Genomic DNA, 27,969 nt, shown 5'->3' with positions numbered 1-27,969 from the left:
CTTTGATCTCTTCACAGGTCTTCCTCTGCTCCACACTCTCCCACCAATACATAGCCCCATCCTCGAATGATTGAGTAGCATAACCTACCGCTTGGTCGGGACGGCACTCACTAATGCGTATAATTTTATCCATGGAGGTTATCCATTTAAGAGTAGCGATTGCATCTCCTAAACCAGTCAGCTTAGGCGGGTCACAACCTTTGAAGGACTTATAGTTGCAACCGCCTCGGCCCCTCTTCCTATCATCAACTTTCACAGACCTTACCTCACTTGAATCACCCTTTTCCCTCTCATCATCTTTCCTACCATCACCACCTGCCCCTTTGGCAGTTCTTTCACGACTTCCAGCAGACCCTCCAGGAGTTATATTCTTCACAGCAGTAGCTACGGCTTGAACAATAGCTGCTTGAATCACGGGATCCAGTTGGACTCCTTCGTTGTTCTCCGGGTCTCTTCCAGCTGCGCTTCCTTCAGCTTCGGTGTCGGAAGTTGTTTCTACCGAAGGTCGTTGGGCACGACGAGGCCTGCCGCGTCTTCGACCTCCCGCTTCCACATTTCCTCCTCTTCCATCCATCGTATTCTAAAATGGAAAACACAAACATCATCACTCAAGGAACTATTTAGTACAAGGATAGTAAGGCTAACAGGTAATAACAGTGGCCAATTGTGATTAGCTGATCACGTTACTTTCCGTGTCCTATACACTTCCCCTTATGAGTATATTTGTGCTGGTTCTATTCTAAACAGTTAATCAATCACACAATCCTATCCCTAACATTCACATATCCTTTCTTTAGCAATCAAGCTAACATTAACATACATATTTATCCATACACTTTACCGTTACTGGGCTTGCTTGAGTGACACATGGCATTCTTGAACCGGTATCTTCTTTATTTTCTTACTTTAATCCCATTCTCTGTTCGAGTCTAAGCATATAGGATGCTTGTAAGGCCCCGTTACCAGTAGCCCTACTTTCGTGTTGGATTTACTCATAAACGCAGTTCTAAATATCAGAGTTAATTAAAACATTCGCGGAATATAAAAGCTTTCATAAAACATTTCATAACAAAACACATCTTGTCTTAAAACATCATATTGTCTTTCAAAATAACCGAAACATTAAACTTAAACGTCTTGAGTCTTCCGATGCCAGCCTCTTATTCAGTGCCACGTGTCTCCTCAAGCGAGCTGCCTCATCCTACTCACATGCGTGCATACTAAAAGTCAGCTACGCTGAGTGAGTTCTAGTTAAACATACATTATACAATACACACAAACTTATATTCTTTCATTCATACTTTCATACTTTCATACTTTCATACTTTCTTTTGTATTAACTCGCTTTCATATCTTACGTTATAAAGAGCATTACGCCCTACATTCCTCGAGTATTATTAGGGCTCGGTACCCTCCTTCCTCGAGTATTATTAGGGCTCGGTACCCTCCTTCCTCGAGTATTATTAGGGCTCGGTACCCTCCTTCCTCGAGTATTTTTAGGGCTCGGTACCCTCTTTCCTCGAATATTAGTAGGGTTCGGTTCCCTAGTTCTCGAATATTAGTAGGGTTCGATTCCCTCTTCGTTACCATACAACCATACATCATACCTCGAGTATTATTAGGGCTCGGTACCCTCTTCGTAACCATACAACCATACAACCATCCTTTCCTTCTTTTATTAACTTTATCACATTCATACACATAAGCATACATATCATACTTACCTTATACATAGCGTTACAACCTGACAGTACGTGCAATATCCAAAGATCGTTCACGTACCATCAAGCCATCATTCATACATATCACATCATTCACATAAGGCATACACTTATCTCTTAGGATAAGCGTATTAACAAACATATTGAGTATGCACACAGCCCCGAAAACATAACACATAAATGGGGCTAGAAACTCACCTGAATCCTGTTACGCTCTCCGTTAATCGTTATTCCCTTATTGAGCTGTGCACGGTTAACTGTATAATATTTACATGTATCAATTAACTACTACTACTCATGTTGTATTTCTATCTTTATATAACCCACAACGAACGGGGGTCCGGGGGCAGCGCCCCTAGCAGCGGGGTCTAGGGGCGGCAGCCCCTAGCAGGGTCCAAGGGGCAGAGCCCCTGGCTGGGGTCGAGCTGTCTTAACACATTTTTCATTAGGTTTTTAATTTATTTTCTAATTTGCTAACTCCAGCGAACTTATCATTAAGCGAACTTAACATTAAGCGAACTTACTGTAAGCGAACTTAACGTCATGCGAACTTATTATCAGCGAACTTGTATTAGGCGAAGTTCATAGTAGGCGAACTTGCTTACAGCGAACTTGTCTACGGCGAACTTGCTGCAGCGAACTTAGTCAATCAGCGAAGTTGATCAGTTAGGCGAACTTGCTTGCAAGCGAACTTGCTTGCAGGCGAAGTTCGCTTGTAGGCGAAGTTGTGCAGCAGCCGCCGCTGTTCGTCCTTAATCCCCAAAATCATCATCGTTTTACCGAGAAATCCATGGGTATGGTATTTGACTAACCCGCGATCATTCATATGGTCGTTTTTGGATATGGTTTGACCCGAAAACACGTAAAGTTTGAACCTTTAAGTTCAAAAACGTTCAATACTAGTGTTAAGGGTTCATTAATCGAGCCGTTTCCATTTTCGGGTTCATTACACTCGTATTTATCATCAAGTTTACAACTTTATGTTTCGTTTATACCTGATCTACTCTCGTTCTAAGTTTCAATGCTAAACGCTAATAAAACGTAAACTTTAAAGGGTCAAGAACATACCTTTAGTGCTCGTTTGGATCTCGTTTAACTTGTTTATGCACTCTAGATCTCGTGTAATAAAGATCTAATACCAACTAACGTTCGTTTGGCCTCAAGCCTCTCTCGTCTCTCTCGGCCGTGTATACGGTGGTGTGTGGTGTGTGTGTTTTGGAGTGTGTAGAGATTTATGAAGGATGGAAATGATAGTTAGGGTTTTAGGATGGTTTAAGGGGATATTTATATCCCTTAAAGCCCATGGACCTAAGGCCCATTACCCTTAATCCATCTTAATTAATCCAAGTCCATGGTCCTTTCTTTATTAGGCATAAGTTAACTATTAACACACGATAACTAAACGCGACTTCCTTTATTTAATATTAGAATATTTTAGGATGTTACAACTTCTATGAAAAATAAAAAACATTTGTTGGCAAAACCTAGATCGAGAAATATTGAACAATGTACTAAAACACTTGAATGATGATAATGATCCAGGGTTTTGGAATAGCTACGCATCTTGATGAAAATTAAGATCCAAGAACACGGATTCGTTTACGAGAAAATAGTTTGATAATTATTCTGTAGAACTGTAGAAGAAAAGGGGATACTGATCAAGGGTTTGAATCTTTAACGATTAGGATTGGATTGAGGAATATTATATCTCAACTTTAAAACGAAAAATGGGTCGGAGCAAGTATCCGCGCCCCATTGTAAAAGGATGTAGGTTTAGGCGGGATTTTGTGAGTGAGGATGGCTAGGGGCGCCCCTGGCAGCGGGGTCTAGGGCGGCAGCCCCTAGCAGGGTCCAAGGGGCAGAGCCCCTGGCTGGGGTCGAGCTGCCAGGTCAGCATGGAAAAATTTTATTTACATTAATTGTCTTAACACATTTTTCATTAGGTTTTTAATTTATTTTCTAATTTGCTAACTCCATCGAACTTATCATTAAGCGAACTTAACAATAAGCAAACTTAACAATAAGCGAACTTAACATTAAGCGAACTTAACATTAGGCGAAGTTAAGCATTCAGCGAACTTAACTCAGGCGAAGTTAGCATTGAGCGAACTTAACTCAGGCGAAGTTAAGCATTCAGCGAACTTAACTCAGGCGAAGTTAGCATTGAGCGAACTTGGCCTTAGGCGAAGTTATCAGCTAGGCGAACTTGGCCTTAGGCGAAGTTATCAGCTAGGCGAACTTGGCCTTAGGCGAAGTTATCAGCTAGGCGAACTTGCTTGCAAGCGAACTTGCATGAAGGCGAAGTTATGGCTTGCAGGCGAAGTTGCCCAGCTGCCGTCTCTGTTCAAACTTAATCACCAAAATCACCCTTATTTCATCGAGAATTTCTTGGATATTACGTTAACTAACTCCGCGATCATTCCCATGGCCTAGTTCGGGTAAAACTTAGCCCGGAAAGACATAAAGTTTGGAGCTTTCGGCTTAAAACGTTTAATAAGGTTTTCTTTAACGGGCCGCTCATAATCGCAGATTCGTTAGGTTCATTTTAACATCAAGTTTGCCACTTTAATACTAGTTTAGGCCCGATCTACTATGGGTTTAAGTCTCAAGACTAACCATTCATGAAAACGTAAACTTTAACATGGAGAACATACCTTTAACGCGTTTGAAGGTTACGGTATAGCTTGGTTACGAAAGTTAGGCCTCGAATCTATCTTGTATCACGAGAATATATCCAGAATCGATGCTTGTGTGGCTCGGATCTCACCTTCACTCTCGGCCGAAGGTTTATGGTGTAGGGGTGTGTGTGTGTTTTTGAATGTGTAGAGAACAAGATGGAAATGAATAATGGTTTAGGGTTTAAGGGTGATTTAAGGAGGTATTTATACCCCTTAAGGCTCATGGACCTAAGGCCCATTACCCTTAACCCATTCTAATTAAATCCAAGTCCATGATCTTTTCCATATTAGACGTTAGTTAATATTATTAACGCACGACAATTTAACGCAACTTTCTTTATTTATATTAGAATATTACAATGCTTAAATCTCTCGAACTTTGCTCTGATACCAACTTGTAAGGCCCCGTTACCGGTAGCCCTACTTTCGTGTTGGATTTACTCATAAACGCAGTTCTAAATATCAGAGTTAATTAAAACATTCGCGGAACATTAAAAACATTCAAACCATTACATTCCATAACCATAATTCTTGTCTTATCGAGCATTCATAGTCATTTAAAAACAAAACATAGTCTTTTAAAATAAAACATCATAGCAAAATCTTCAGACGCCAGCTTCGTCCAACTCTGCCATGTGTCCTCCTCAAGCTACCTGCCTCATTCTACTCACCTGCGTGCATACTAAAAGTCAGTTACGCTGAGTGAGTTCTAGTTAATCACATAATCATACAATACCTTCTTACATTTCATACTTAACCTCTTAACTTTCTTTCATACACACATAAGTGCATATACTTTCATTCTTACCTTCATACTTTCTTTGCATACATAATCATACGTTTTAAAGAGCCTTTCGCCCTATAACCTCACAGATATTATAAGGGTCTGGTCCCTAACATCACATATATTATAAGGGTCTGGTCCCTAACATCACAGATATTATAAGGGCCTGGTCCCTAACATCACAGATATTATATGGGTCTGGTCCCTAACACCACAGATATTATAAGGGTCTGGTCCCTAACATCACATATATTATTAGGGTCTGGTCCCTCTTCGTTACCATACAACCATGCCTTTCCTTCGTTTATTAACTTTATCGCATTCATACATATAAGCAAATACATTATACTTACCTTATACGTAACACTACAACCTGACAGTACGTGCAATATCCGAAGATCGTTCACGTACTAACAAGCAATCACTCATACATTTCACATCATTCATATAAGGCATACACTTATCACTTAGGATAAGTGTATTAACAAACATATCGAGTATGCACACAGCCCCGAAAACATAACACAGAAGTGGGGCTAGAAACTCACCTCAATGCGGTTGCGTTCACCGTTTACGGTTATTCCCTTCTTGAGCTGTGCACGACTAACTGTATAATAATTACAGTATTAAGTACCGCTCTAGTCATCTCATTGCTACTTAATTAGTCTTACACGTCTAAGCTGTTTTACTTCATTAAATCATTACCTGGTTAGTTAATCGTTACTCATTTACCTTCAAAGGTATCTTTCATAAATTGCCAAACTCCAAGGGCTGTTATGTAATTATGTAATTCTTTTCTAAGTACAGGGACCATTCTGTCTTTATATTAAACTCCTAGTTCGTTACTTTTCCCTTAACGAATTGGGTAAAGAATCACCCTCTGATTCGCTAACCTCCCATAACGAACTAGCTAACGAATGACCCTCTGATTCGCTAAGCTCTCATAACGAACTAGCTAACGAATCACCCTCTGATTCGCTAAGCTCCCATAACGAACTAGCTAACGAATCACCCTCTGATTCGCTAAGCTCCCATAACGAACTAGCTAACGAATCACCCTCTGATTCGCTAAGCTCCCATAACGAATTAGCTAACGAATCACCCTCTGATTCGCTAAGCTCCCATAACGAACTAGCTAACGAATCACCCTCTGATTCGCTAAGCTCCCATAACGAACTAGCTAACGAATCACCCTCTGATTCGCTAAGCTCCCATAACGAATTAGCTAACGAATCACCCTCTGATTCGCTAAGCTCCCATAACGAACTAGCTAAAGAATCACCCTCTAGTTCTCTAAGTTTCCTTAGCGAACTAGGGTTAGGTCAGGGAACATTCCCTGACGCCTTTATCTTTTCCGGCGCCGCCTTTCCGGCGCCGTCATCGCCGGAAAACCGCGTTTTCGCCGGAAAAACGAGATCTCACTCGTTCTTCTACCGTTTTCATCGTTTTTCGTCCCGTTCGATCCAGATTTGAGCTAGGGTGATCCCTAAACTCATCTTAGGTCCGGTTTATACCCGATTCAACCCGGATCTTGTGATTTAAACGGTTTAACGGTGTCGGCTCGTCGTTACGCGACTATAACTAACGGTTTAGGCTCGTACAATATTAAACTATCATTACCTCGGGTCGGTGCTCGGTTCCTTCTTGATTTCGGCTAGAGATAAGGAAGAACTAGAGAGAAATCTTAAGTGTGTGTTTTGGGTGGTGTATGGAATATGTGTGAATGAGGATTAAATGGATATTAAGGGTTTATATATTTATGGATCATGGGCTTAAGCCCATGGTCTTTCCTTCTTTCTTTCCTAACCCAAGTCCATAACCCATATTCATTTACCCAACACTAGCCCAACTCGTATTCTATTTATCTAAACTGATAACGACCCACTATGAAATAACGAAATTTATTTTTATTATAATAACCGAAAGTAGGATGTTACAATACTCCAATATTCGTAACCTTCACCCTTGAATACTGGAATCGGAAGGGTAGGGTTTGAATTTAGGGTTTGATCGTCCATAGAAGAATTAGGGTTTCGATGAAGTTAATGGATAGCAGAATTATGGAACGGGCACTTCAACCTGCTCTGATACCAAATCTGTTGGTATATAAGTAAATCAAAGCAACAAGATCAAGAACTTGCAAAGGGATTCACTGATTTTTTATTAATTGAAAAAGTGCATACAATTGAGAACCAAGAGGCCTATTTAAATAACAAGAAAAAAAAGTGTAAGGCCTCGTTACCGGTGCCCTATTTTGGACGTTGGATTTACTCATAAACGCAATTTTAAATATCAGAATTAATTAAAACTTTCGCGGAATAATATAAAACATCAACCATTCGTTACAAATATCCATAATTTGTCTTTTAAAACATAACATAACTTATAACATTCAAAACATCATGACAATCTTCAGATGCCAGCTTCTTCAATCCTGCCATGTGTCCATCTCAGACCAGCTGTCTCAATCTGTTAACATGCGTGCATACTAAAAGTCAGCTACGCTGAGTGACTTCTAGTTAATCACATAACTTACTTTACATACACATATATGTGCTCGAAGGTACGCATTACATATTTAACCTGTTCATCATTCTTTCATATACATTCATAACTAGCCTTACATTATAAAAGGCATTTCACCCTACATACCTCGGATATTATTAGTGTCCGGTACCCTCCATCCTCGGATATTATTAGGATCCGGTCACCCTTCATCCTCGGATATTATTAGGGTCTGGCACCCCATCCTCGGATATTATTAGGGTCCGGTCACCCTTCCTTCCATACCTCCATAGCATACTTTTCTATATACATAATTGTAAGTTTCACACGTACATACATCATTCATTCTTCATCTTACAATATACATATAACATCAAACCATTACCTGGCAGTACATGCAATATCCGAAGATCGTTCATGTACCGACAAGAAATCATTCGTACATTTCACATAATACATATATGGCATACACTTATCACTTAGGATAAGTGTATTAACTAATCACATCGAGTATGCACACAGCCCCGAAAACATAACAAGGAATGGGGTTAGAAACTCACCTGAACTCGATTACGTTCACCGTTATAGTTATTCTCTTCTTGAGCTGTGCACGACTAACTGTATAAAAATTATACGTATCAATTAACTATCACTACCTATAGCGCGTTTCTAGTCTAATTATAACCCTCAACGAACGGGGGTCCGGGGGTAGCGCCCCTGGCAGCGGGGTCTAGGGGCAGCAGCCCCTAGCAGGATCCAAGGGGAAGAGCCCCTGGCTGGGGTCGAGCTGTCTTAACACATTTTCTATTAGAATTTTAAATCATTATTATATTTGCTAACTTAAAAGTTTGAGGGCTTCTTTGTAATTAATTCATTCTTTTCTAAGTCCAGGGACTGCTATGTCATTCATTAAACTTCTAGTTCATTACTTGGTTCATTAACGAATTGGTTTGTCATAACGAACTGGTCCTTGTAACGAATTGAACCCTCTAACGAACTGGTCCTTTGACGAACCAGTCCATACAGCGAACCAGTCCATATAAAGAATCAGTCCATGTAACGAATCAGTCCATGTAACGAGTTGGACCTTCTAATTCGTTATCTCTGTTAACGAATGGTCATAGCGCATCGGGGGTAATTCGTTATCTTTTCCATAGTGAACTAGGACACGAACTAAGGCTAGTTCGTTAAGCTTCCATTAACGAATCACTTGACGAATCACCCTAGTTCGTTAACTCCCCGTTAACGAATTAGGGTTAGGTCAGAGAATGTCAGATATTCTCTGAAATATCATTATCCTCGTACGCCGTTTTCCGGCGCCGCCGTCGCCGGAAAACCGCGACTTCGCCGGAAAACGAGACCTGACTCGTTTTTCACCGTTTTTCGTCCCGTTCGATCCAGATCTGAGCTAGGGTGACCCCTAGGCTCATCTTAGGTTCGGTTTATACCCGATTCCACCCGGATCTCTTTACTTTAACGGTTTAACGGTGTCGGCTCGTCGTTTCGTGACTAAATCTAACGGGTTTTAGTTCATACAATATCATACTATCATTACCTTGGATCGGGTTCGGTTTTCTATCTTGGTTCGGCTAGAGAAAGGAGAGAAATTAGAGAGAGAGCTTAAGTGTGTGTTTTGGTGGTGTATGGAATATGTGTATAATGAGTGAATTAAATGGGTAATTAAGGCTTATATAATTATGGATCATGGGCTTAAGCTCATGTTCTTTCCTTCTTTCCTTTATAACCCAAGTCCATAACCCATACCCATTTACCCAACACTAGCCCGACTCATAATAACTCATATTTCATTTTATTAACCGAAACTAGAAAACGGAATGTTACAAAAAGACTTGGTATAAGGATGCAACGGTGCACTCCTTAAGAATAGCTCAACCTGAACTACCAGGCTGTTGGACTTTATTTAAACAAAGACTTAAGATAAACATAATTAAATAAAAGTGCATGACAATAAAAATAATCCCTTGCATGACATGATTCGGTTCATTCTTCAACATGAATTACAGATAATTAAGGAAAACAATACATAGAACGACATACAAAAACATGTAGATAGATTTAAAGATTAGATATTAACAGACAAAGGAAATGGACATGGAGGTTCGATCACTTCAATTCCTCCCTCAAGCATCTGGATGACCTTTTTCATGGTTGGCCTCATCGAAGGGTTTTCTTGTACACACCAAAGACCAACCATTATAAATGTTGTTAGTTTATCCAAATCATCCAAGGACTCCGAATCATTCTCGACGAATGCATCCAGTTTGCCATCTTGGTAGCAATCCCATACCATATCTGTTAAAACTGACATAGATTCGGCATCATCATCAAAAACCAGACTCTTTCGGCATGAAATAATCTCTAATAGCAAGACACCAAAGCTATAGACATCAACCTTGAATGTGACAGGAGTGTTCCTAAACCATTCAGGAGCAACATACCCCTTACGTTCCTCTAATTCCGGTATTTGTTTTACTTTGATTGATCATCAAAAGTTTCGCCAATCCAAAGTCAGCAATCTTAACATTGTAGTAATCATCAAGAAGAATATTCTGAGGCTTTATGTCGCAATGGATGATTTGGTTGCTACAATCTTCATGGAGGTATGTGAGTCCCTTTGCAACACCTACTGCAATAGAACTCCTGTGTTTCCAACTAGGTCTCTTGTCTTCAAAAAGATAGAATGCCAAAGTTCCATTGCTCATGTATTCGTAAATCAATAACCGCTTCTCACCATCATCACAATAGCCAAGAAGCAGCACCAAATTCTTGTGATGAGTCCTTTCAATCGTGTTGACCTCAGTTTGGAATTCCTTCTGGACATCTTCAACCATACATTCAAGTTTCTTAACTGCCACGATCGTTGTCCCTATCACACCTTTATAGATTGTCCCGAAAGCCCCCCTTCCCAGTTCATCCTTGAACCCACTAGTAGCTTCGACCAGTTCTTGATAAGTAAAACGAGGCAGATTAGTTTCAACAGTTGTACTACTCAGAAGTGGAGTTACAACCTTCTTCTTGTGCCTTTGAAAGAAACACATATAAATCACACCAATCAGTGCAAAAGTTCCTATAACAGATGTACCTATTAGAGCGGATCCCACGAATATGAAACTTCTTCTACTTTTATCTTTTCCGATTCCACTTTTATCTTCTCCTTCTCGGCTGTTATTTCCTCCTATTCCAGAAGAACCATTGATTTTCCTAAATTTCAGGAAAGCCTTCACATTATTTGAAGGGTCTTTATATCCATTGGAAAGTGGAAGCTGCTTCTTCCAACACTGGTTGTCCCTATAAATTGCAACTGCACAGAAACAATCGTTCAAGCAGGAAGTTCGGCATGCTTGTTCATTACACGGGTTCATGTGCACATAGTCGAACATAGGCCAATTGATATTATTAAGTTCGATGAAATCAAACACATCTCCTCCATGATTTAACTCACCTTCATCACAGCTCGGAGTGAAATCAGGCTTGCAGTCTCCGTTTGGAGTGTTGGGATCAAGCGATGAGAACCCTTGTGGGCACTCACAGTATGGCCGATTGTTATCAAGGCTACAAACATTGTTTAGCCCACACGCTTTGCTGTCTATAGCTTTACATATGTCTTCTGGCACAAACCATGCAATTTCCCAGCTTGTACCCTCAGTGGGATTCTTGGGATGGTAATATTGAGTTAAAACCCCATCAGAATCAAGAGTAGCTCGGTGATAGAAATCTCCAGAAGGAAGTGAGTCTTTCGTAAGATTAAATCTTTCGCCGTTTCTTCTCAATACATACATGTATCCCCCCACATAAAAAATCAGTTGGACACCAGGTTTCGTTGAATTGTTGGTGCCACTTGTAATGTAAGCATTATCAGGAGTACCAGTAAACAGGTCACGAGTATTAAGAACAAGATTCCCATCCAGAATTAGACGTAACTGGAATCTTCCATCACTGAAATTTGTTTGACTCAATTTAGAGTTGATTTCAACAAGTTTATCAATAACCTGAGTAGGCAATATGGTATCTGCTGGATATTTAAAACTTTCCCATACATTGCGAGAATTGCTACCCACAATCGCAAAGTTATAACCAGTATCATTCATATAACCATACGAAAAATCCGAAAGGTTCCCAGAACTTCATACCTCGTTTCCTTGAGGATCAGAGAGTATGAGCCCGCGCCTATCAACCAGGTCAACTTTGGATCCTGTAGACACTATTGGACCGCCTTTTGGATACCAGATGATGGTTTTATTAGGTATCTTGTCGTACCATACGGATAACAAGAAGCTATCTTTGCCTTGAACTTGTTGGAAACCGAAGGCAAATTCACCAGATGATGAGAGCCATGGTTTGGCATCGGGTGTTGCTGCGAGTGAAGCACCAACTCGTACAGAACCATTATTCTGTTGTGCTGCTACAAAATGTAGCAAAATAGCTAGAGAGATGAGATGAATGGGATTAAGGCCATTGGAAAATGCTTGAATGGTTTAGAATAATAACATAAATAGGAGTTAAATCCTTACCCAGTGAGGCAGTGACTAGACTTATGTGGTCACAATTTCCTTGTGATTGATTTTCATTTGGTTCCACATGAAGAATCTCAAATTCTCATACACGGCAGGAGGCATTCAATGTGGAAATTTAGAACCATGACAACAATTCCTTACACGACATGAAAAATTTATGCTTTAGGTTGTAATGCATAACCTTGTTTGTTTAGCTTGTACGTTTAGTTAAACAACTCATTTAACATTATAATAAAAAAACTATAAAATCAACCCGTGTATACGACTCATTTAAATCTTTTATTGCAATTCCCAACTCATTTGACTATTTATAACGTAATGCTCATTTACACGATTTTAAGTGTATTCGGGTGATGATTGATGCCTTTGACATGAATAAATAAATATATAGGCCGTGTTTGGGTTCATTAAACCAAACTAAACCAATCTAGGGTGTTAACAAGTCGAGCTTAAGCAATCCCGAGTGCGGGCACACTAGTAGAAAAATGTTTTTAAACGCGGTTTTTGACTGTGGCAAAAAATGTTGACACAGAATATAGTTAGGTGTTTAGTTGCGGTTTTGGAAACCGCGTCAAATGCCCACTAAACCGCGTCAAAAAAGGTTGTGTCATTTTTTTAATCATCTTTAGACGTTGTTTCGAAACCACATGAAAAGAATATTAAACAAACCACATAGAGGATAGTCCTTGGGTTTCATGTGCAGGGTCGACTCAACGATTTTGAAGTCCTAAATTGAAGTAAGATTTTGTGGCTCCTTCATAACAATTGTGAATTAAAGAGAAACACTAATACAAGTATTGAACTCATGAGCCTTAGCAACAACCAAGTTTAGCACTAGATCAATACATAACTTTGAGTTTACTTTGCCCATTATAATATATCCATATATAAATATATTTTCATTTTTTTCCGGATTTGCCCATTATGAATCGTTTATTACTGATTACGGAGTCATTTACCCTTTTTCTTATCTTTACCTTATATGTTCGATAGTTTGATTTCACCGCACCCGTCTCGATCGTTTATAAAAAAAAAATCCGTTCGTTGTGTTAGATCCGGTGTTTGGGGACCTACACACAGTGCGTCCTGATGAGTACATGGACGTAAACATACACACACCAAATAAACATCATAACCAAATAACCATGGTATATATCATATTAGATACAACGTTAACTTAGCCCTTCCCAACATGCAAATAATAACCCTTACACCCGCATAAATCATAAACACTTGCATTTTTATATATAAATCATTACGAAAATTGACCACTAAGTCCCTCAAAGTGGTTATCTAATAACTAATCTAAAAGTAACAAACGAATATTACCTTATCAATAAGAGTTTTAACCGTTATTTAACATTTTGACTTAGGTTAATAAATCACGATAATATTCATGGACTGTATACCAAAATTTAAAATCATATATGACTCAATGCTCACACTAAAAACGTACACCTTTCAAACCATTCTACCAAATATTTATTTGTTCTTCAAAACAAGCACCTTTCATTCTATTAAAATGTTTAGTAGATCAAAAAGGTGTATCTTCTTGTGCATAGGACCAGCATAAAAAAAATCAAGTTCTTCAATATGATTCAATTTCTAAACGGATCTCTAGTACACTGAATTATGTGCATAAACTACACTAGCAAGTGTGGTTGAGACATTGAGTCAGGAAATATGCATTACACATTTACACTACAAGAAACAAGGCTTCGCTGCCGCCATTCCACTATTGCCATAAATGTTCGCTTAAAACCACTTCCGCAATACTCTGATTATCTATCTCTCACTAAAAACTAATAAACCCGGGTTATAATGAGAATAGGAACTATAATTAATATAGAGAAAACATGAATATGTAAATTCATAATCATGTAGATAGTATAACTCTCAAGATGTGATAATGAAGTCCATAGACCAAATCATATTTAACAATCTTTATTTATGAATTAGAGCTAAACAAGGAATGAATTACACATAAGGAAAAAAATATATAGAACGACATACAAAACATGGCAGATAGATTTAAAGATTAGAATTTAACAGAAAAAGGAAATGGACATGGAGGTTCGGTCACTTCAATTCCTCCCTCAAGCATCTGGATGACCTTTTTCATGGTTGGCCTCAACGAAGGGTTTTCTTGTACACACCAAAGACCAACCATTATAAATGTTGTTAGTTTCTCCGAATCATCTAAGGCCTCCAAATCATTCTCGACAAATGCATTCAGTCTGCCTTCTTGGTAGCAATCCCAAGCCATATCTGTTAATACTGACACATCTTCAGAATCATCGTCGAAAACTACACTCTTTCGGCATGAAATGATCTCTAATAACAAGACGCCAAAGCTATAGACATCAACCTTGGTTGTGACAGTGGTGTTCCTAAACCATTCAGGAGCAACATATCCCTTTGTTCCTCTAATTCCGGTATTCGTTTTACTTTGATTGATCATCAAAAGTTTTGCCAATCCAAAGTCAGCAATCTTAGCATTGTAGTAATCATCCAGAAGTATATTCTGAGGCTTTATGTCACAATGGATGATTTGGTTGCTACAATCTTCATGGAGGTATGTGAGTCCCTTTGCAACACCTACTGCGATAGAACTCCTGTGTTTCCAACTAGGCCTCTTGTCTTCAAAAAGATAGAAGGCCAAAGTTCTATTGCTCAAGTATTCGTAAATCAATAACCTCTTTTCACCATCATCACAATAGCCAAGAAGCTGCACCAAATTCTTGTGATGAGTCCTTGCAATCGTGTTGACCTCAGCTTGGAATTCCTTCTGGCCATCTTGAACCACAGTTTCCAGTTTTTTAACCGCCACGATCTTTGTCCCTATCACACCTTTATAGACTGTCCCGAAAGCCCCCCTTCCCAGTTCATCCTTGAACCCATTAGTAGCAGTTATTAGTTCTTGATAAGTAAAACGAGGCAAATTAGTTTCAACAGTTGTTTTACTTAGGAGTGGAGTTCCGTCCTTCTTGTGGGTTTGAAAAAAATACATATAAATCACACCAATCAATGCAAAAACTCCTACCACAGATGTAACTATGAAGGCTCCCATAAATATCAAACTTCTACTTTCATCTTCTCCGGTTCCACTTTTATCTTCTCCCGTTGGGCTTTTATTTCCTCCTGTTCCAGAAGGACCATCAACTTTCTTAAATTTTAGTAAGGCCTTCACATTATATGAAGGATCTCTAAACCCATTTGCAAGTGGAAGCTGCTTCTTCCAACATCGGTTGTCCCTGTAAATTGCAACTGCACATAAACAATCTTTCAAGCAGGAATTTCTGCAGGTTTGTTCGTCACTCGGATTCAAGCTCACAAAGTCGGATCCTGGCCAATCGAAATCGTTAAATCGAAACCGAACCAAAAACTAACGAAACTGAATTTAACCGAACCGCACCGAAATATTTTCATTTTTTTCCATATTTTCAAGCATTTTTTCCTCGGTTTCATGTATTATATGTATTAATTGTTTAATACTATCATTTTCATGTATTTATAACTTCATTTCATGTACTAATATCTTAATTTCATATATTTGTACATTTATTTCATGTATTTAAGCATTCAGTGTTTGTGAGCTCATTGAAATCAAACATGTCTCCTCCATCGCCATCATCACAGCTCAGTGTAAAATTAGGCTTGCAGCCACCATTTGTAATATTTGGGTCAAGCCATGAGAACCCCTCTGGGCATTCACATTTCGGTCGGTTGTTTTCAAGGATGCAAACGCTGTTTAGCCCACAAGCTTTGCTTTTATTATTAATACATATGTCTTCAGGCACAAACCATGCAATTTCCCAGCTTGCACCGTCAGTGGGATTCTTGGGATGGTAGTATTGAGTTAAAACCCCATCAGAATCAAGAGTAGTTCGGTGATAGAAATCTCCGGTAGGAAGTGAGTCTCTCGTAAGATTAAATCTTTCTCCATTTCTTTTCAATACATACAGGTATCCTCCCACACCAAAAATCAGTTGGACACCAGGATTCGTTGAATTGTTGGTGCCACTTGTATTGTAAGCATTATCAGGAGTACCAGTAAACAGGTCACGAATATTAAGAACAAGATTTCCATCCGAAATCAGACGTAGCTGGAATCTTCCATCACTGAAATTTGTTTTACTCAATTTAGAGTTGATTTCAACACCTATATCAATAACCTGAGTAGGTAATATGGTATCTGCTGGATATTTAAAACTTTCCCATACATTGGGAGGATTGCGACCCACAATCGCAAAGTTACCAGTATCATTCATATAACCATACACAATGTCCGACGAGTTCCGGCCAGAACTCCATACCTCGTTGCCTTGAGGATCAGAGAGTACGAGGCCACGCCTATCAACCAGGTCAACTTTGGATCGTGTAGACACTATTGGACCACCTTTTGGAAACCAAATGATGGTTTTATTAGGTATCTTGTCGTACCATACGGATAACAAGAAGTTATCGCTGCCTTGAACTTGTTGGAACCCAAAGGCAAATTCACCAGAAGATGAAAGCCATGGTTTGGCATCAGGTGTTGCTGAAATTGATGCACCAACTGGTACAGAACCATTAGTCTGTTGTGCTGCTACAACATGTAGCAAAATTACTAGAGAGATGAGACGAATTGGGACTAAGGCCATAGGAAAATGGTTACAGATAGAGGAGTTAAATTTCTAGTGAGAAGAGGCGAATGGTTTAGAACATTAACAGAAATAGGAGTTATATAAGAAGATTGCGTTTTAGTCAACTAAAAGACTAGTCTTTTGTGGTCACAAAAATCACATTACCTTTCTGTGGTCACAATTTTCCTTGTGATTATTTTTCATTTGGTTCTACATGAAGAATCACAAATTCTCTCGTACACGGCATTGTGGAACTTTAGTACTAGGTTTATGAAGCTTTTGAAATTTCTCTAGTTGAAGTTTCTCTGCCTTCAAACTATGGTAATTCCTTACTTTTTATAATGTAGGTCCCGAAACCGCTGGCTCGGACATACGAACGGCTTTGCGCTTGATAATAGGTCGAGACGGGTGCGGTGAAATCAAACGACCAAACAAGATAATATAAATATAATAAAGATAGTGAACGATCTCGTTGTCAGTTGCAAAGATTAAATATTTGATACACGAACCGACCTAACCCAAGGTGAGCTCCATCAAGAAAATTACAGAGAAGACTTATGTTCCATCAAGAAAGTCGCCTCCTCCTTTACCGTCCCCACTATTCTTCTTTCTGAATACTTCCAACCTTCGAAAAGTTCTTCATTCCTACATTTCCAAACGATCCACATTGTGATCATAAAGACCGCCAATACCGCCTTCTTCTTTTATTTCGCACTAACTTGGCTTCCTCCAAACTCCAACATTTGGCTTCTGGAGCTCACATCAACTGGAATTGGGATGTGAATCCAGCTACAAACCTGCCACCAAATTGACTTAGCAGCCACACAAGATACGAGAAAATGATCGGACAACTATTTAAATTTTAACAAAAACTATAAGACCAACCCCGTTTACAACTCATTTAGACCTTTTATTACAACTCGCCAACTCATTTGACTCATTTAAAACATCATGTTCATTTACACGATTTTAAGGGTGTTCGTGTTATGGTTGCAATGAGGTCTTTGCCATGATCAATACATCAAACCAATATGGGGTGTATACAAGTTGAGCTTAAACAAACCCGAGAGTGCGCCTAAACTAAAACTCATTTAATGATGTTTCTCTCACATAGTTTGCCTTGACATTCTTTTATTACATTCAGGAGTTTAAGGAATTCATTTACCTAAATTTCAATTTCCATAAAAGAAAATGATGGACCTTCTTCATTCATGAAGCTCCAATGATAATCTTTGCAAGTTACGAACCTCTTGCGTTATGTGTTGGGTTAATTACATAAATTGTCTCACAATTTGGTGGGTCGAGCCCGAGTGCCTGATCTGATCAATTTTATGGTTTAATGATGATGCCTTTGAGTTGCAATTACCTTGTTTAAGAAACCATTGAAACATTTGATATCATCTACATAGTATGACTCTCAAGATATGATAATGAAGCTACATAAATAAAATTGTATTTTACAGTCTTTATTTAAATATTTATTTATGGTTTTGAAGTCACCATTACATAAACTAAGCTTAAGAAACGACATATAGACCGAGGTACGAAAACATGGAAGTTAAATTTGAAGATTAGGAGGTAACAGAAAAAGGGCATGGACAAGGAGGATCGGTCACCTCAATTCCTCCTTCAAGCATCTGGATGACCTTTTTCATGGTTGGCCTCACCAAAGGGTTTTCTTGTACACACCAAAGACCAACCATTATAAATGTTGTTAGTTTATCCAAATCATCTAAGGCCTCCGAATCATTCTGGACAAATGCATCCAGTGTGTCATATTGGTAGCAATCCCATGCCATATCTGTTAAAACTGCCACATCTTCAGCATCATCATCGAAAACAACACTCTTTCGGCATGAAATGATCTCTAATAACAAGACGCCAAAGCTATAGACATCAACCTTGGTTGTGACAGTGGTATTCCTAAACCATTCAGGAGCAACATATCCCTTTGTTCCTCTAATTCCGGTATTCGTTTTACTTTGATTGATCATCAAAAGTTTTGCCAATCCAAAGTCAGCAATCTTAGCATTGTAGTAATCATCCAGAAGTATATTCTGAGGCTTTATGTCACAATGGATGATTTGGTTGCTACAATCTTCATGGAGGTATGTGAGTCCCTTTGCAACACCTACTGCGATAGAACTCCTGTGTTTCCAACTAGGCCTCTTGTCTTCAAAAAGATAGAATGCCAAAGTTCCATTGCTCATGTATTCGTAAATCAATAGCCGCTTATCACCATCATCACAATAGCCAAGAAGCCGCACCAAATTCTTGTGATGAGTCCTTGCAATCGTGTTGACCTCGGTTTTGAATTCCTTCTGGCCATCTTGAACCACAGTTTCCAGTTTCTTAACTGCCACAACTTTTGTCCCTATTACACCTTTATAGACTGTCCCAAAAGCCCCCCTTCCCAATTCATCCTTGAAGCCATTAGTAGCTATTACTAGTTCTTGATAACTAAAACGAGGCAGATTAGTTTCAACAGTTGTACTACTTAGAAGCGGAGTTCCGGCCTTCTTTTGGCTTTGAAAGAAACACATATAAATCACACCAACCAATGCAAAAATCCCTATCACGGATGTACCTATTAGAGCGGATCCCATGAATATGAAACCTCTTCTACTTATATCTTCTCCAGTTCCACTTTTATCTTCTTCCCGGCTGTTATTTCCTCCTGTTCCAGAAGGACCATCGATTTTCCTAAATTTCAGGAAAGCCTTCACATTTTTTGAAGGGTCTTTATGTCCATTGGAAAGTGGAAGCTGCTTCTTCCAACACTGGTCGTCCCTGTAAATTGCAACTGCACAGAAACAATCGTTCAAGCAGGAGGTTCTGCAGGCTTGTTCATTACTCGGGTTCATGTGCACATAATCGGACATAGGCCAATCAATATTATTAAGCTCAATGAAATCAAACACATCTCCTCCATGATTTAACTCACCTTCATCACAGCTCGGAGTGAAATCAGGCTTGCAGTCTCCATTTGGAGTGTTGGGATCAAGCAATGAGAACCCCGGTGGACACTCACAATATGGCCGATTGTCATCAAGGCTACAAACATTGTTTAGCCCACACGCTTTGCTGTCTATAGCTTTACATATGTCATCTGGCACAAACCATACAACTTTCCAGCTCATGTCTTCAGTCGGATTCTTGGGGTAGTAGTATTGAGTAAAAACCCCATCAGAATCAAGAGTAGCCCTGTGATAGTAATCTCCCGAAGGAAGTGAGCCTTCGGTAGTAAGATTAACTCTTTCTCCATTTCTTCTCAATATATACATGTATCCCACTGTATCAAAAACCAGCTGGAAACCAGAATTCGTTGAACTAGATTCGTCACTTGTGTCCCTATTATAGTAAGCATTACCAGCAGAACCCGAAAACATATCAATCGTGTTAAGAACAAGATTCCCCTCTTTAAGCAGACGTAACTGGAATTTTCCACCAGTGAAATTTGTTTCGCACGCTCTGGAGTTAATTACTCCACCTAAATTTATAACCTGAGTAGGTAATATGGTATCTGCTGGATAACTAAAACTTTCCCATACATTGCGAGAATTGCTACCCACAATCGCGAAGTTACCAGTATCATTCATATAACCATACGCAAAATCCGAAAAGTTCTCAGAACTCCATACCTCGTTGCCTTGAGGATCAGAGAGCACGAGCCCGCGCCTATCAACCAGGTCAACTTTGGATCCTGTAGACACTGTTGGACCGCCTTTTGGATACCAGATGATGGTTTTATTAGGTATCTTGTCGTACCATACGGATAACAAGAAGCTATCTTTTCCTTGAACTTGTTGGAACCCGAAGGCAAATTCACCAGATGATGAGAGCCATGGTTTGGCATTGGGTGTTGCTGCGAGTGATGCACCAATAGGTACGGAACCATTACTCTGCTGTGCTGCTACAAACTGTAGCAAAATAGCTAGAGAAATGAGATGAATTGGGACTAAGGCCATAGGAAAATGCTTGAATGGTTTAGAGCAGTAACAAAAATAGGAGTTAAATAAGACGATTGCTTTTAAGTCAACTAAAAGTCTTTTAATTAAGAGGAAGTATTTTGTGGTCACAAAAAATCCTACCTATTGACTAAACTTATGTGGTCACAATTCCTTGTGATTAATTTCCATTTGGTTCCATGTGAAGAATCTCAAATTCTCATACACGACAGGAGGCATTGTGGAAATTTAGTACTAGGTTGATGAAGCTTTTGAAATTTCTCAAGTTGAAGTTTCTTAGATGTCGAACCCGTAATAATTCCTTACACGACACGAAAAACTTTAGACAGATGAAAGTTATTCTTGAATTAGACAAACACAAAAGTTTAGTTTAGGGGTTTGTTTTAGAATTAACAACCTTATACCTTTGTATTTAGTTATGCCATTATATGTCACATTAGTGGGTATAACCTAAGACATCAAATGAAACGGTGTCACTTCTAGGCGCCAGTTCATGACATACATAGGGTCAAAATATAAACAATGCTGTATGTATCTTTTTATGTTTATGTATATTATTAAATTATATATCTATTTGATTAATCAAACCGTCCCTTACCTATTTAGATCGTTTACTGCACACTCTCGCAAGCTCAACGCACAGACATAATTTTTGTGTTGAGTAGAAATGATATATTCAATTTGGATCTAACGGTTTACGCCTCTAATTCAACCTGCCTACATTGACACCCCAGATATCAGCAACACTTAAAAAGTGGTCAAAGTCTTAGCTCAGTTATATTAATGTAGCCGAAAATCAAAGTTTATCAGAAGTTTCAGTTAAAATTCCTGAAAAAATTAGCCTTTCATGATTTGTTTATTCATCATCCAAACATCTAGGAATTCAACAAATTAAACACGAAAGCTATGCAAAAAAGCGGTCCAAATCAAATAGGCCCGCTATTTGAGATATAGGTTATCGCAATGGGATAGTAGTAATTTTAATATCACGCAAAAAAAAGTATATATGTAAAACATATATAATATTAATAGTAATATCGAAAGACAAAACACAAAGGTGTCAATATTTGAAACATAATCTAATCATTAGCAATGAAACAGAGCAGTAGTTAACTTAAGGAGTTCAGGCAGGTTTCGGAGACATAAGTTGTTGAAATATATGCCATAGTCCAATTAGATAATCTGAACATGTTACAGTTTATTTTACCTATTTTCTCTTTCTAATATTTGTTTTTTATGTTATGTGTGAGTTTTGGGCTTTATTCTGGATGGTGCTGGTCATAGGCTTGTTTATTTGGACTTGGATGCAAGCTGTTGATGGTGTGATGGGCTTAAGGCTAGCTGTTTCAGGACTGGACTTGAAGGCCCATTTGTGCCCGTGTGTGTAAGCCTCATTTGAGTTTGTTATAACGGATTCGTTATTGTTATAATGAACCGGTGAGCACCGGGTTATTTGGGTAATATAAATAGATACTTCAGGGCTTTGTATTCATTATCTCACACACTTCTTTTTTACATCTGAATACGTTTTCTTCTCTTGTTATCCTCTTCAAGTTGTTGATGTTTTTAGTTCGAGTTGATGAATACCTGTTAGTTTTAGAGAGTTGACTTTAGATAGTATTAGTGTAAATCAGTTTTGTAACTGGATTTGTGGTTGTTCAAGTTTAACAAAGATCTCGTTACAGTTTTGACAGTTGTGCTGGAAGCAAAGATCGAGCATAAGTCGAGCACTGATGAGATAAATTGAAGTTTGGTTTAGGATTAACTGAAGTCAATATGGACAAAGTAATTTGGGTTAATTGAAGTTTGGGCTTCTTCCAAAAAAAGAATAAGTATGGGCTTTTTCTTAGTTTGGCCCAAAATAGCCATCCTGAAAAATCGGTGTTATGACCGCGGTCAAATAGCATGACCGACCAATAATATTGGTTCCGCTGTTCTAGACCGCTGTTTGAAACGCTCTTTTTCAATGGGACGCTAACCGCTATCCCACCACTATTGACTACATATATAGCATGGAAGTCTTCTCTCTTAATAGTATTGTAACATCTATGTGTCATTTTCTTTGATCCTTCCGGTTTTGTCATATTTGGTTTCACTTTTCAGAACCATATAAATATTTTGCACCATTTAAAACCAACCCCTTAAGCTTATACTTGTATACATGTTAAAATAAAAAAAATTAAAAAAAAATAAAACTTTTTAAGATGAATTGATAAAAAGAATCTATAACATATCTTTACTACCAAGTCAAGCAAAAGATTGCAGCTTTGAGTACAAAATTCATCTGTCATTTCTTAAACCAATTCAAAGCAACACAACTTCAAGTGAAGAAGAGATGTTTCAAGTACTCAAACCACGGCTTTAAAATAATCATCCTAAGTGCAGGTTCTGGAAGGTAACAAAGTTGTCACAATAACAGACCAAATGCACATTAAAACTTTAATATGCTAACTGGTTAATTCAGATGGTGTTGTCCAAGTACAATTATCTCATTTCAAGAAGATTAACAATATTAACAATAACACAATTTGCAAAAGGTATGATAATATAATTCCATTGATCGTGATTGTATCGACACCTTAATAAGCAACACATTGATTCAGAACATACCGATTGATGTTTTATAACTTTACCCTTTTTAGTAACATATTTGATAGATACTAATTAGACATACTTTGACATATTTACATAGACGAACGATAAATAAAAACAGTTATACAATGAAAGGGGACGGACAAGGAGGTTCATTCACTTCCACAACTCCTTCAAGCATCTGGATTACCTTCCTCATGGTTGGCCTCAAAGAAGGATTTTCTTGTACACACCAAAGACCAACCGTTAAAAAGTCTTTTAGTTTCTTAACATCATCTAAAGCCTCCTCATCATTCTCAACAAACACATCCAATCTCTTTTCTTGATAGCAATCCCATGCCCAATCAGTCAATATTGCTCCATACTCATCACCACTTTCATTCTCCTTCACACTCTTTCTACAAGATATTATCTCTAACAGCAACACACCAAAGCTATACACATCAACCATTACCGTAACAGGGGTGTTCCTAAACCATTCAGGAGCAACATATCCTTTTGTTCCTCTTATTCCCGTATTCGTTCGACTCTGATTCATCAACAACAGCTTTGCTAATCCAAAATCGGAAATCCGAGCATTGTAATACTCATCAAGAAGTATATTCTGAGGCTTTATGTCACAATGAATGATCTGTGTACTACACTCTTCATGAAGGTATGACAGCCCCTTTGCGGTGCCTAATGCTATATTGCACCGTGGGGTCCAACCGGGTCTCATGTTTCCAAAAAGAAAGCTTGCTACAGTTCCATTACTCATGTACTCGTAAACCAGTAGCCGATGCTCGCCATCATCACAATACCCAAGCAGTTGAACCAAGTTTTTGTGATGAGTTCTTGCAATAATATTCACTTCTGTTCTAAATTCCTTCTCACCATCTTGAACCATTCTGTCTAGTTTTTTAACTGCCACAGTCTTTGTCCGTATTACACCTTTATACACTATTCCAAACGCCCCTTTTCCGAGTTCATCCTTGAACCCGTTAGTAGCTTGAACAAGCTCTTTATATGTAAAACGAACTAGATTCGTTTCAACGCCGCGGTCGAGCTTTCTAATCTTTTTATTGTAAATTAGGAACATACCAACACAAATTGCAACAATTAAAAGTATGTTTACAAACACAGATGTACCTAAGAGGGTCGATCCCACGATTATTAAACTTTGTCGATCATTTTTCTTTCGCGGAAAGCGAGTGTTGCCCGGAGGATTAATATCTCCTTTTGGGAATTTCACAAAAGCTTTGACTCCAAGTGAATAGTCAACCTTTCCATTGGAGAGCGGAATCTTCTTCTTCCAACACTTATTCCCTCTGTAAATTGCAACAGCACACAAACAATCATTTAAACATGAACTTTTGCAGTCGGTTTCACTAGCTGGATTCAAGATTGAATAATCAGCATACGGCCAATCAATATCCGCAAGCTCAATGAGATCGAAAGCATCCCCCTTGGGCCCGCCTTCCTGACAGTTTGGAACAAAATATGGCTTGCAATCACCATATGGATTACTGGGATCAACCAAAGAAAACCCTTTCGGACACTCACATTTCGGTCGATTACCCTGACTAAGGCTGCAAACATTGTTAAACCCGCAAGCACCGCTATCTTCAGAACCACGAAAACTATGGCATATGTTTTCAGGATATGACCATACAATTCCCCAACTTGAATTTACAGTTGGATCTTTCGGGTGATAATATTGAGTTAAAACCCCATTAAAATCTAGTGTAACTCGATGGTAATAATTTCCGAATGGAAGTTCTTGTTTCGGAGTAAGATCAAATCTTTTTCCGTTTCTTGTAAGTACATACAAGTATCCTATTGAATCAAAGATCAACCGCTCACCAGAATTTGATTCATTTGTAGGATCATTGGTTTTGGTGGAAAAATAATCAGTATAAGCATAACCGGATGCTATATCTCGTGTATTAAGAACAAGATTCCCATCTTGAAGCAGACGAAGTTGGAACCTTCCTCTAGAGAAGTTTACTTCGCTCATTTTCGAATAAACAACTCCATTTCTCTCCAAAACTTGAGTTGGCAACATAGTGTCTGCTGGAAAATTGAAACTTTCCCATATCTTGCGAGAATCATTACCAAAAACCATAAAGTTACCCGTATCATTCATAACAGCATACGCAATATCTGAAGCAGGCCCTGAAGTCCATATGTTTTTTCCTTGAGGGTCAGTTAGTAGAAGTCCACTTCCACTAGTTAACTCAACTTTTGCTCCTGTGGATACTTTTGGACCGCCTTCTGGATACCAGATGATGGTCTTCTCGGGTATTCTTTCATACCATATGGATAACAAGAAGCTGTCATTGCCTTGGGTTTGTTTGAAACCGAAGGCGAATTCACCAGAAGATGAAAGCCATGGTCTGACATCAGGTGCTGCTGTTTGTGATGCACCGACACGTATAGAACCATTTGTTCGTTGTGAAGAAACTAAAAATGGAAGGAAAAGTGCTAATAATAATATCAGAAATATGAGTGATGAGACTCTTTGCATTGTAAAACAGTAAAAACTAGACGATCGACTGCAAAAATATAATGATAAAGATAAAGATTATCAAGTCGTAAAGATATCGTGTCTTGTGTTATATACTCTAGCTAGCATATTGACCAGTTTCTATGTACTGTTGGCTAATTAATTAAGAAAATCCAATCATGTTATAACATGTCGTCCTATGAATTAGTCAAAATTGTAAAAAGGTGATCGAGACTTAAACCGAAGTTCCACAAAAAAATGGTAAACCATATTTTATGCCATGTTTATTAATTTTGCAGGAAAACCACATAAGGATTAATGAATGATTATGTAATTTTCTATTTTATATTGATTTTGTATTAAATATTTTGACATTTTGTAACACCTCACATCATGATATCAGTTTTATATAGTTTATTACCTTATGAAAGTTAACTTATTAATATGTATTATTCTTCAATATAATGTTCCGAAACCCGAAAAATTCAAGAGTAAACTTGAAATCTGAAATGGTAATTGTACGAGGGTATGAACCAAGTATTAGTTCTTTTAAAAAACTGTGAGCTGTATGGGACGTGTACGGTATGTTGTGGAATTTCTGAATAAAACTGGTATCTTAGATTTCTGAGAGTCGTAGATCACTTTCAGATCAAAACTATTTGTGGCTTACAAATGAATTGATCGGATAAAACTCATAATTGAGAGCAAGAGATTGAGTATGTTTTTTTGTGAGGGAATATTGAACCATAGTCCTTCTAAATATGATGATTATATAACTATTAGAAAGTTCTTTCGCAAAGAAATTGTAAATCGGTGACTTACGGTTAGAAAAGGACTATGGTCGAAAGAGATTTGTTTTCTGATGAATTTCAACGACGGCTTTATAGGTGGTCATACGACAAGTTTCTATAATTTTGATCGTTTGTTTCATTAATGTGAAGTTGTGAACCATATGTTATTATATGGCTTTGTGGGAAGCGGCATGAGGTGGTGGACTGGAGACTAAGGTTTCCGATAGCGCTATATATTGTGGGTGTTGTATTAGATTCATAGATTGTATGTGATAACTAGGATTTGTAAGTGCAAGTCTAAGGGCTATTATAAGTGGTGTGAGCAATTGTTTTGGATGTTAATACCCTATTACGACTTTGAAGTGCAGACCGTGTGTCTCATCCAGCGAGACATGGACTTAATTATAACTAGCTGTTGAAGGAACACGGCTCTCATATCATCTTAAACCAAGAAGAGTGTAATTGTATATTGTTTGTGTATAACAGTGTTAGTGTTAGTGTTACACTTGTATAGCTTCTATACATGATAATTACTCATATATAACTAGGCTAATATTTGTGACAAATGATCATGAAGAAAGATGATCTTATAAACTAACGAGACAATTAACAGCTTTAGGGCAAATCGTGAACCAAAGCGTTAGTGGCAATTTATTATTATTGAAACTGAAACCAAGATGGATAATTAATCAAGAAAAGTCAATCATGTGATCACAATGGTCAATAACCAGTCAAAACTGTAACAAGGTGATGGAGACTAAACCCAAAATCAACATCAAAAGGTAAGAAATTTGTTCATATCATGTAATAGATATACTAACAAAGTCTCAGTCTAAGTTTTGATTAAATAAATCAGGAGATAAATGAAGAATCATAACTGATGGCGTGAATGCGTGATTCTTGTGAATGTATAAAAAGGAAAAGTCTTTCTTTTGATTCATCATTTAATCATATATATAAATCACCGTTTAGTACCGTCATAAAGTGGGACCCACCGCATGTCTTTTGAGTCTTTCTCCAGTAACGGAACAAATAATTAGGCCGCATGACTTGTACGTTAGTTGAGTGAGAAATGTACACTCGCATGCGTAGTTGTAATTCTGATATAGCGCCTAAAATAACGCCTATTTTTATTAATTTATGAGTGGGCTGTGGGTGTTCGTTAACAAGAACGAATGTATATTATTTTATTTAACTACTATATAAAAAACATATTTCTTTCTCCTACCGCATCACAAATACAATGAAGAACGTGTGTGAGCTAGTTTATCATATAAACATGATA

At 38.2% G+C, this 27,969-nt stretch overlaps 3 protein-coding genes and 1 pseudogene across 3 annotated transcripts; all 4 read right to left on the bottom strand.

The window, feature by feature from the left end:
- Window positions 1-9,744: 9,744 nt before the first annotated feature.
- On the bottom strand, window positions 9,745-12,208 carry LOC143580227 (G-type lectin S-receptor-like serine/threonine-protein kinase LECRK2; annotated as a pseudogene).
- Window positions 12,209-13,633: 1,425 nt separating this feature from the next.
- LOC143580226 (G-type lectin S-receptor-like serine/threonine-protein kinase LECRK2) lies at window positions 13,634-17,672 on the bottom strand. The gene is made up of 2 exons (XM_077063323.1): window positions 15,819-17,672; window positions 13,634-15,589 (listed from the first exon to the last, which is right to left on the bottom strand). Exons 1-2 carry the CDS (start codon window positions 16,864-16,866, stop codon window positions 14,262-14,264), a joined length of 2,376 nt encoding a protein of 791 aa, XP_076919438.1. The 5' UTR covers window positions 16,867-17,672; the 3' UTR covers window positions 13,634-14,261.
- A 497-nt stretch (window positions 17,673-18,169) lies between these two features.
- On the bottom strand, window positions 18,170-21,801 carry LOC143580215 (G-type lectin S-receptor-like serine/threonine-protein kinase LECRK3). Its single transcript, XM_077063305.1, has one exon. It carries the CDS (start codon window positions 20,814-20,816, stop codon window positions 18,420-18,422), a length of 2,397 nt encoding a protein of 798 aa, XP_076919420.1. The 5' UTR covers window positions 20,817-21,801; the 3' UTR covers window positions 18,170-18,419.
- A 1,715-nt stretch (window positions 21,802-23,516) lies between these two features.
- LOC143580225 (G-type lectin S-receptor-like serine/threonine-protein kinase LECRK3) lies at window positions 23,517-26,020 on the bottom strand. Its single transcript, XM_077063322.1, has one exon. It carries the CDS (start codon window positions 25,912-25,914, stop codon window positions 23,530-23,532), a length of 2,385 nt encoding a protein of 794 aa, XP_076919437.1. The 5' UTR covers window positions 25,915-26,020; the 3' UTR covers window positions 23,517-23,529.
- Between the last annotated feature and the right edge of the window lie 1,949 nt (window positions 26,021-27,969).

This window comes from Bidens hawaiensis, unplaced genomic scaffold (genome assembly GCF_021521415.1).
Source record: "Bidens hawaiensis isolate Kalapana, Puna unplaced genomic scaffold, B.hawaiensis_p1.1 tig00030283_1, whole genome shotgun sequence".
Lineage (NCBI taxonomy): Eukaryota > Viridiplantae > Streptophyta > Magnoliopsida > Asterales > Asteraceae > Bidens > Bidens hawaiensis.
The sequence above is the reverse complement of the archived record's forward strand: the minus strand, read 5'-3'. Positions and strand labels throughout refer to the sequence as shown.

Excerpts from the sequence above, each read along its gene's own strand:
- LOC143580226 (XM_077063323.1), bottom strand. The coding sequence starts at position 16,866 with ATGGCCTTAGTCCCAATTCGTCTCATCTCTCTAGTAATTTTGCTACAT. Across the intron at positions 15,590-15,818 it reads CATGTTTGATTTCAATGAGC|TTAACGATTTCGATTGGCCA; the intron begins TCACAAACACTG and ends TTCGGTTTCGAT.
- LOC143580215 (XM_077063305.1), bottom strand. The coding sequence starts at position 20,816 with ATGGCCTTAGTCCCAATTCATCTCATTTCTCTAGCTATTTTGCTACAG.
- LOC143580225 (XM_077063322.1), bottom strand. The coding sequence starts at position 25,914 with ATGCAAAGAGTCTCATCACTCATATTTCTGATATTATTATTAGCACTT.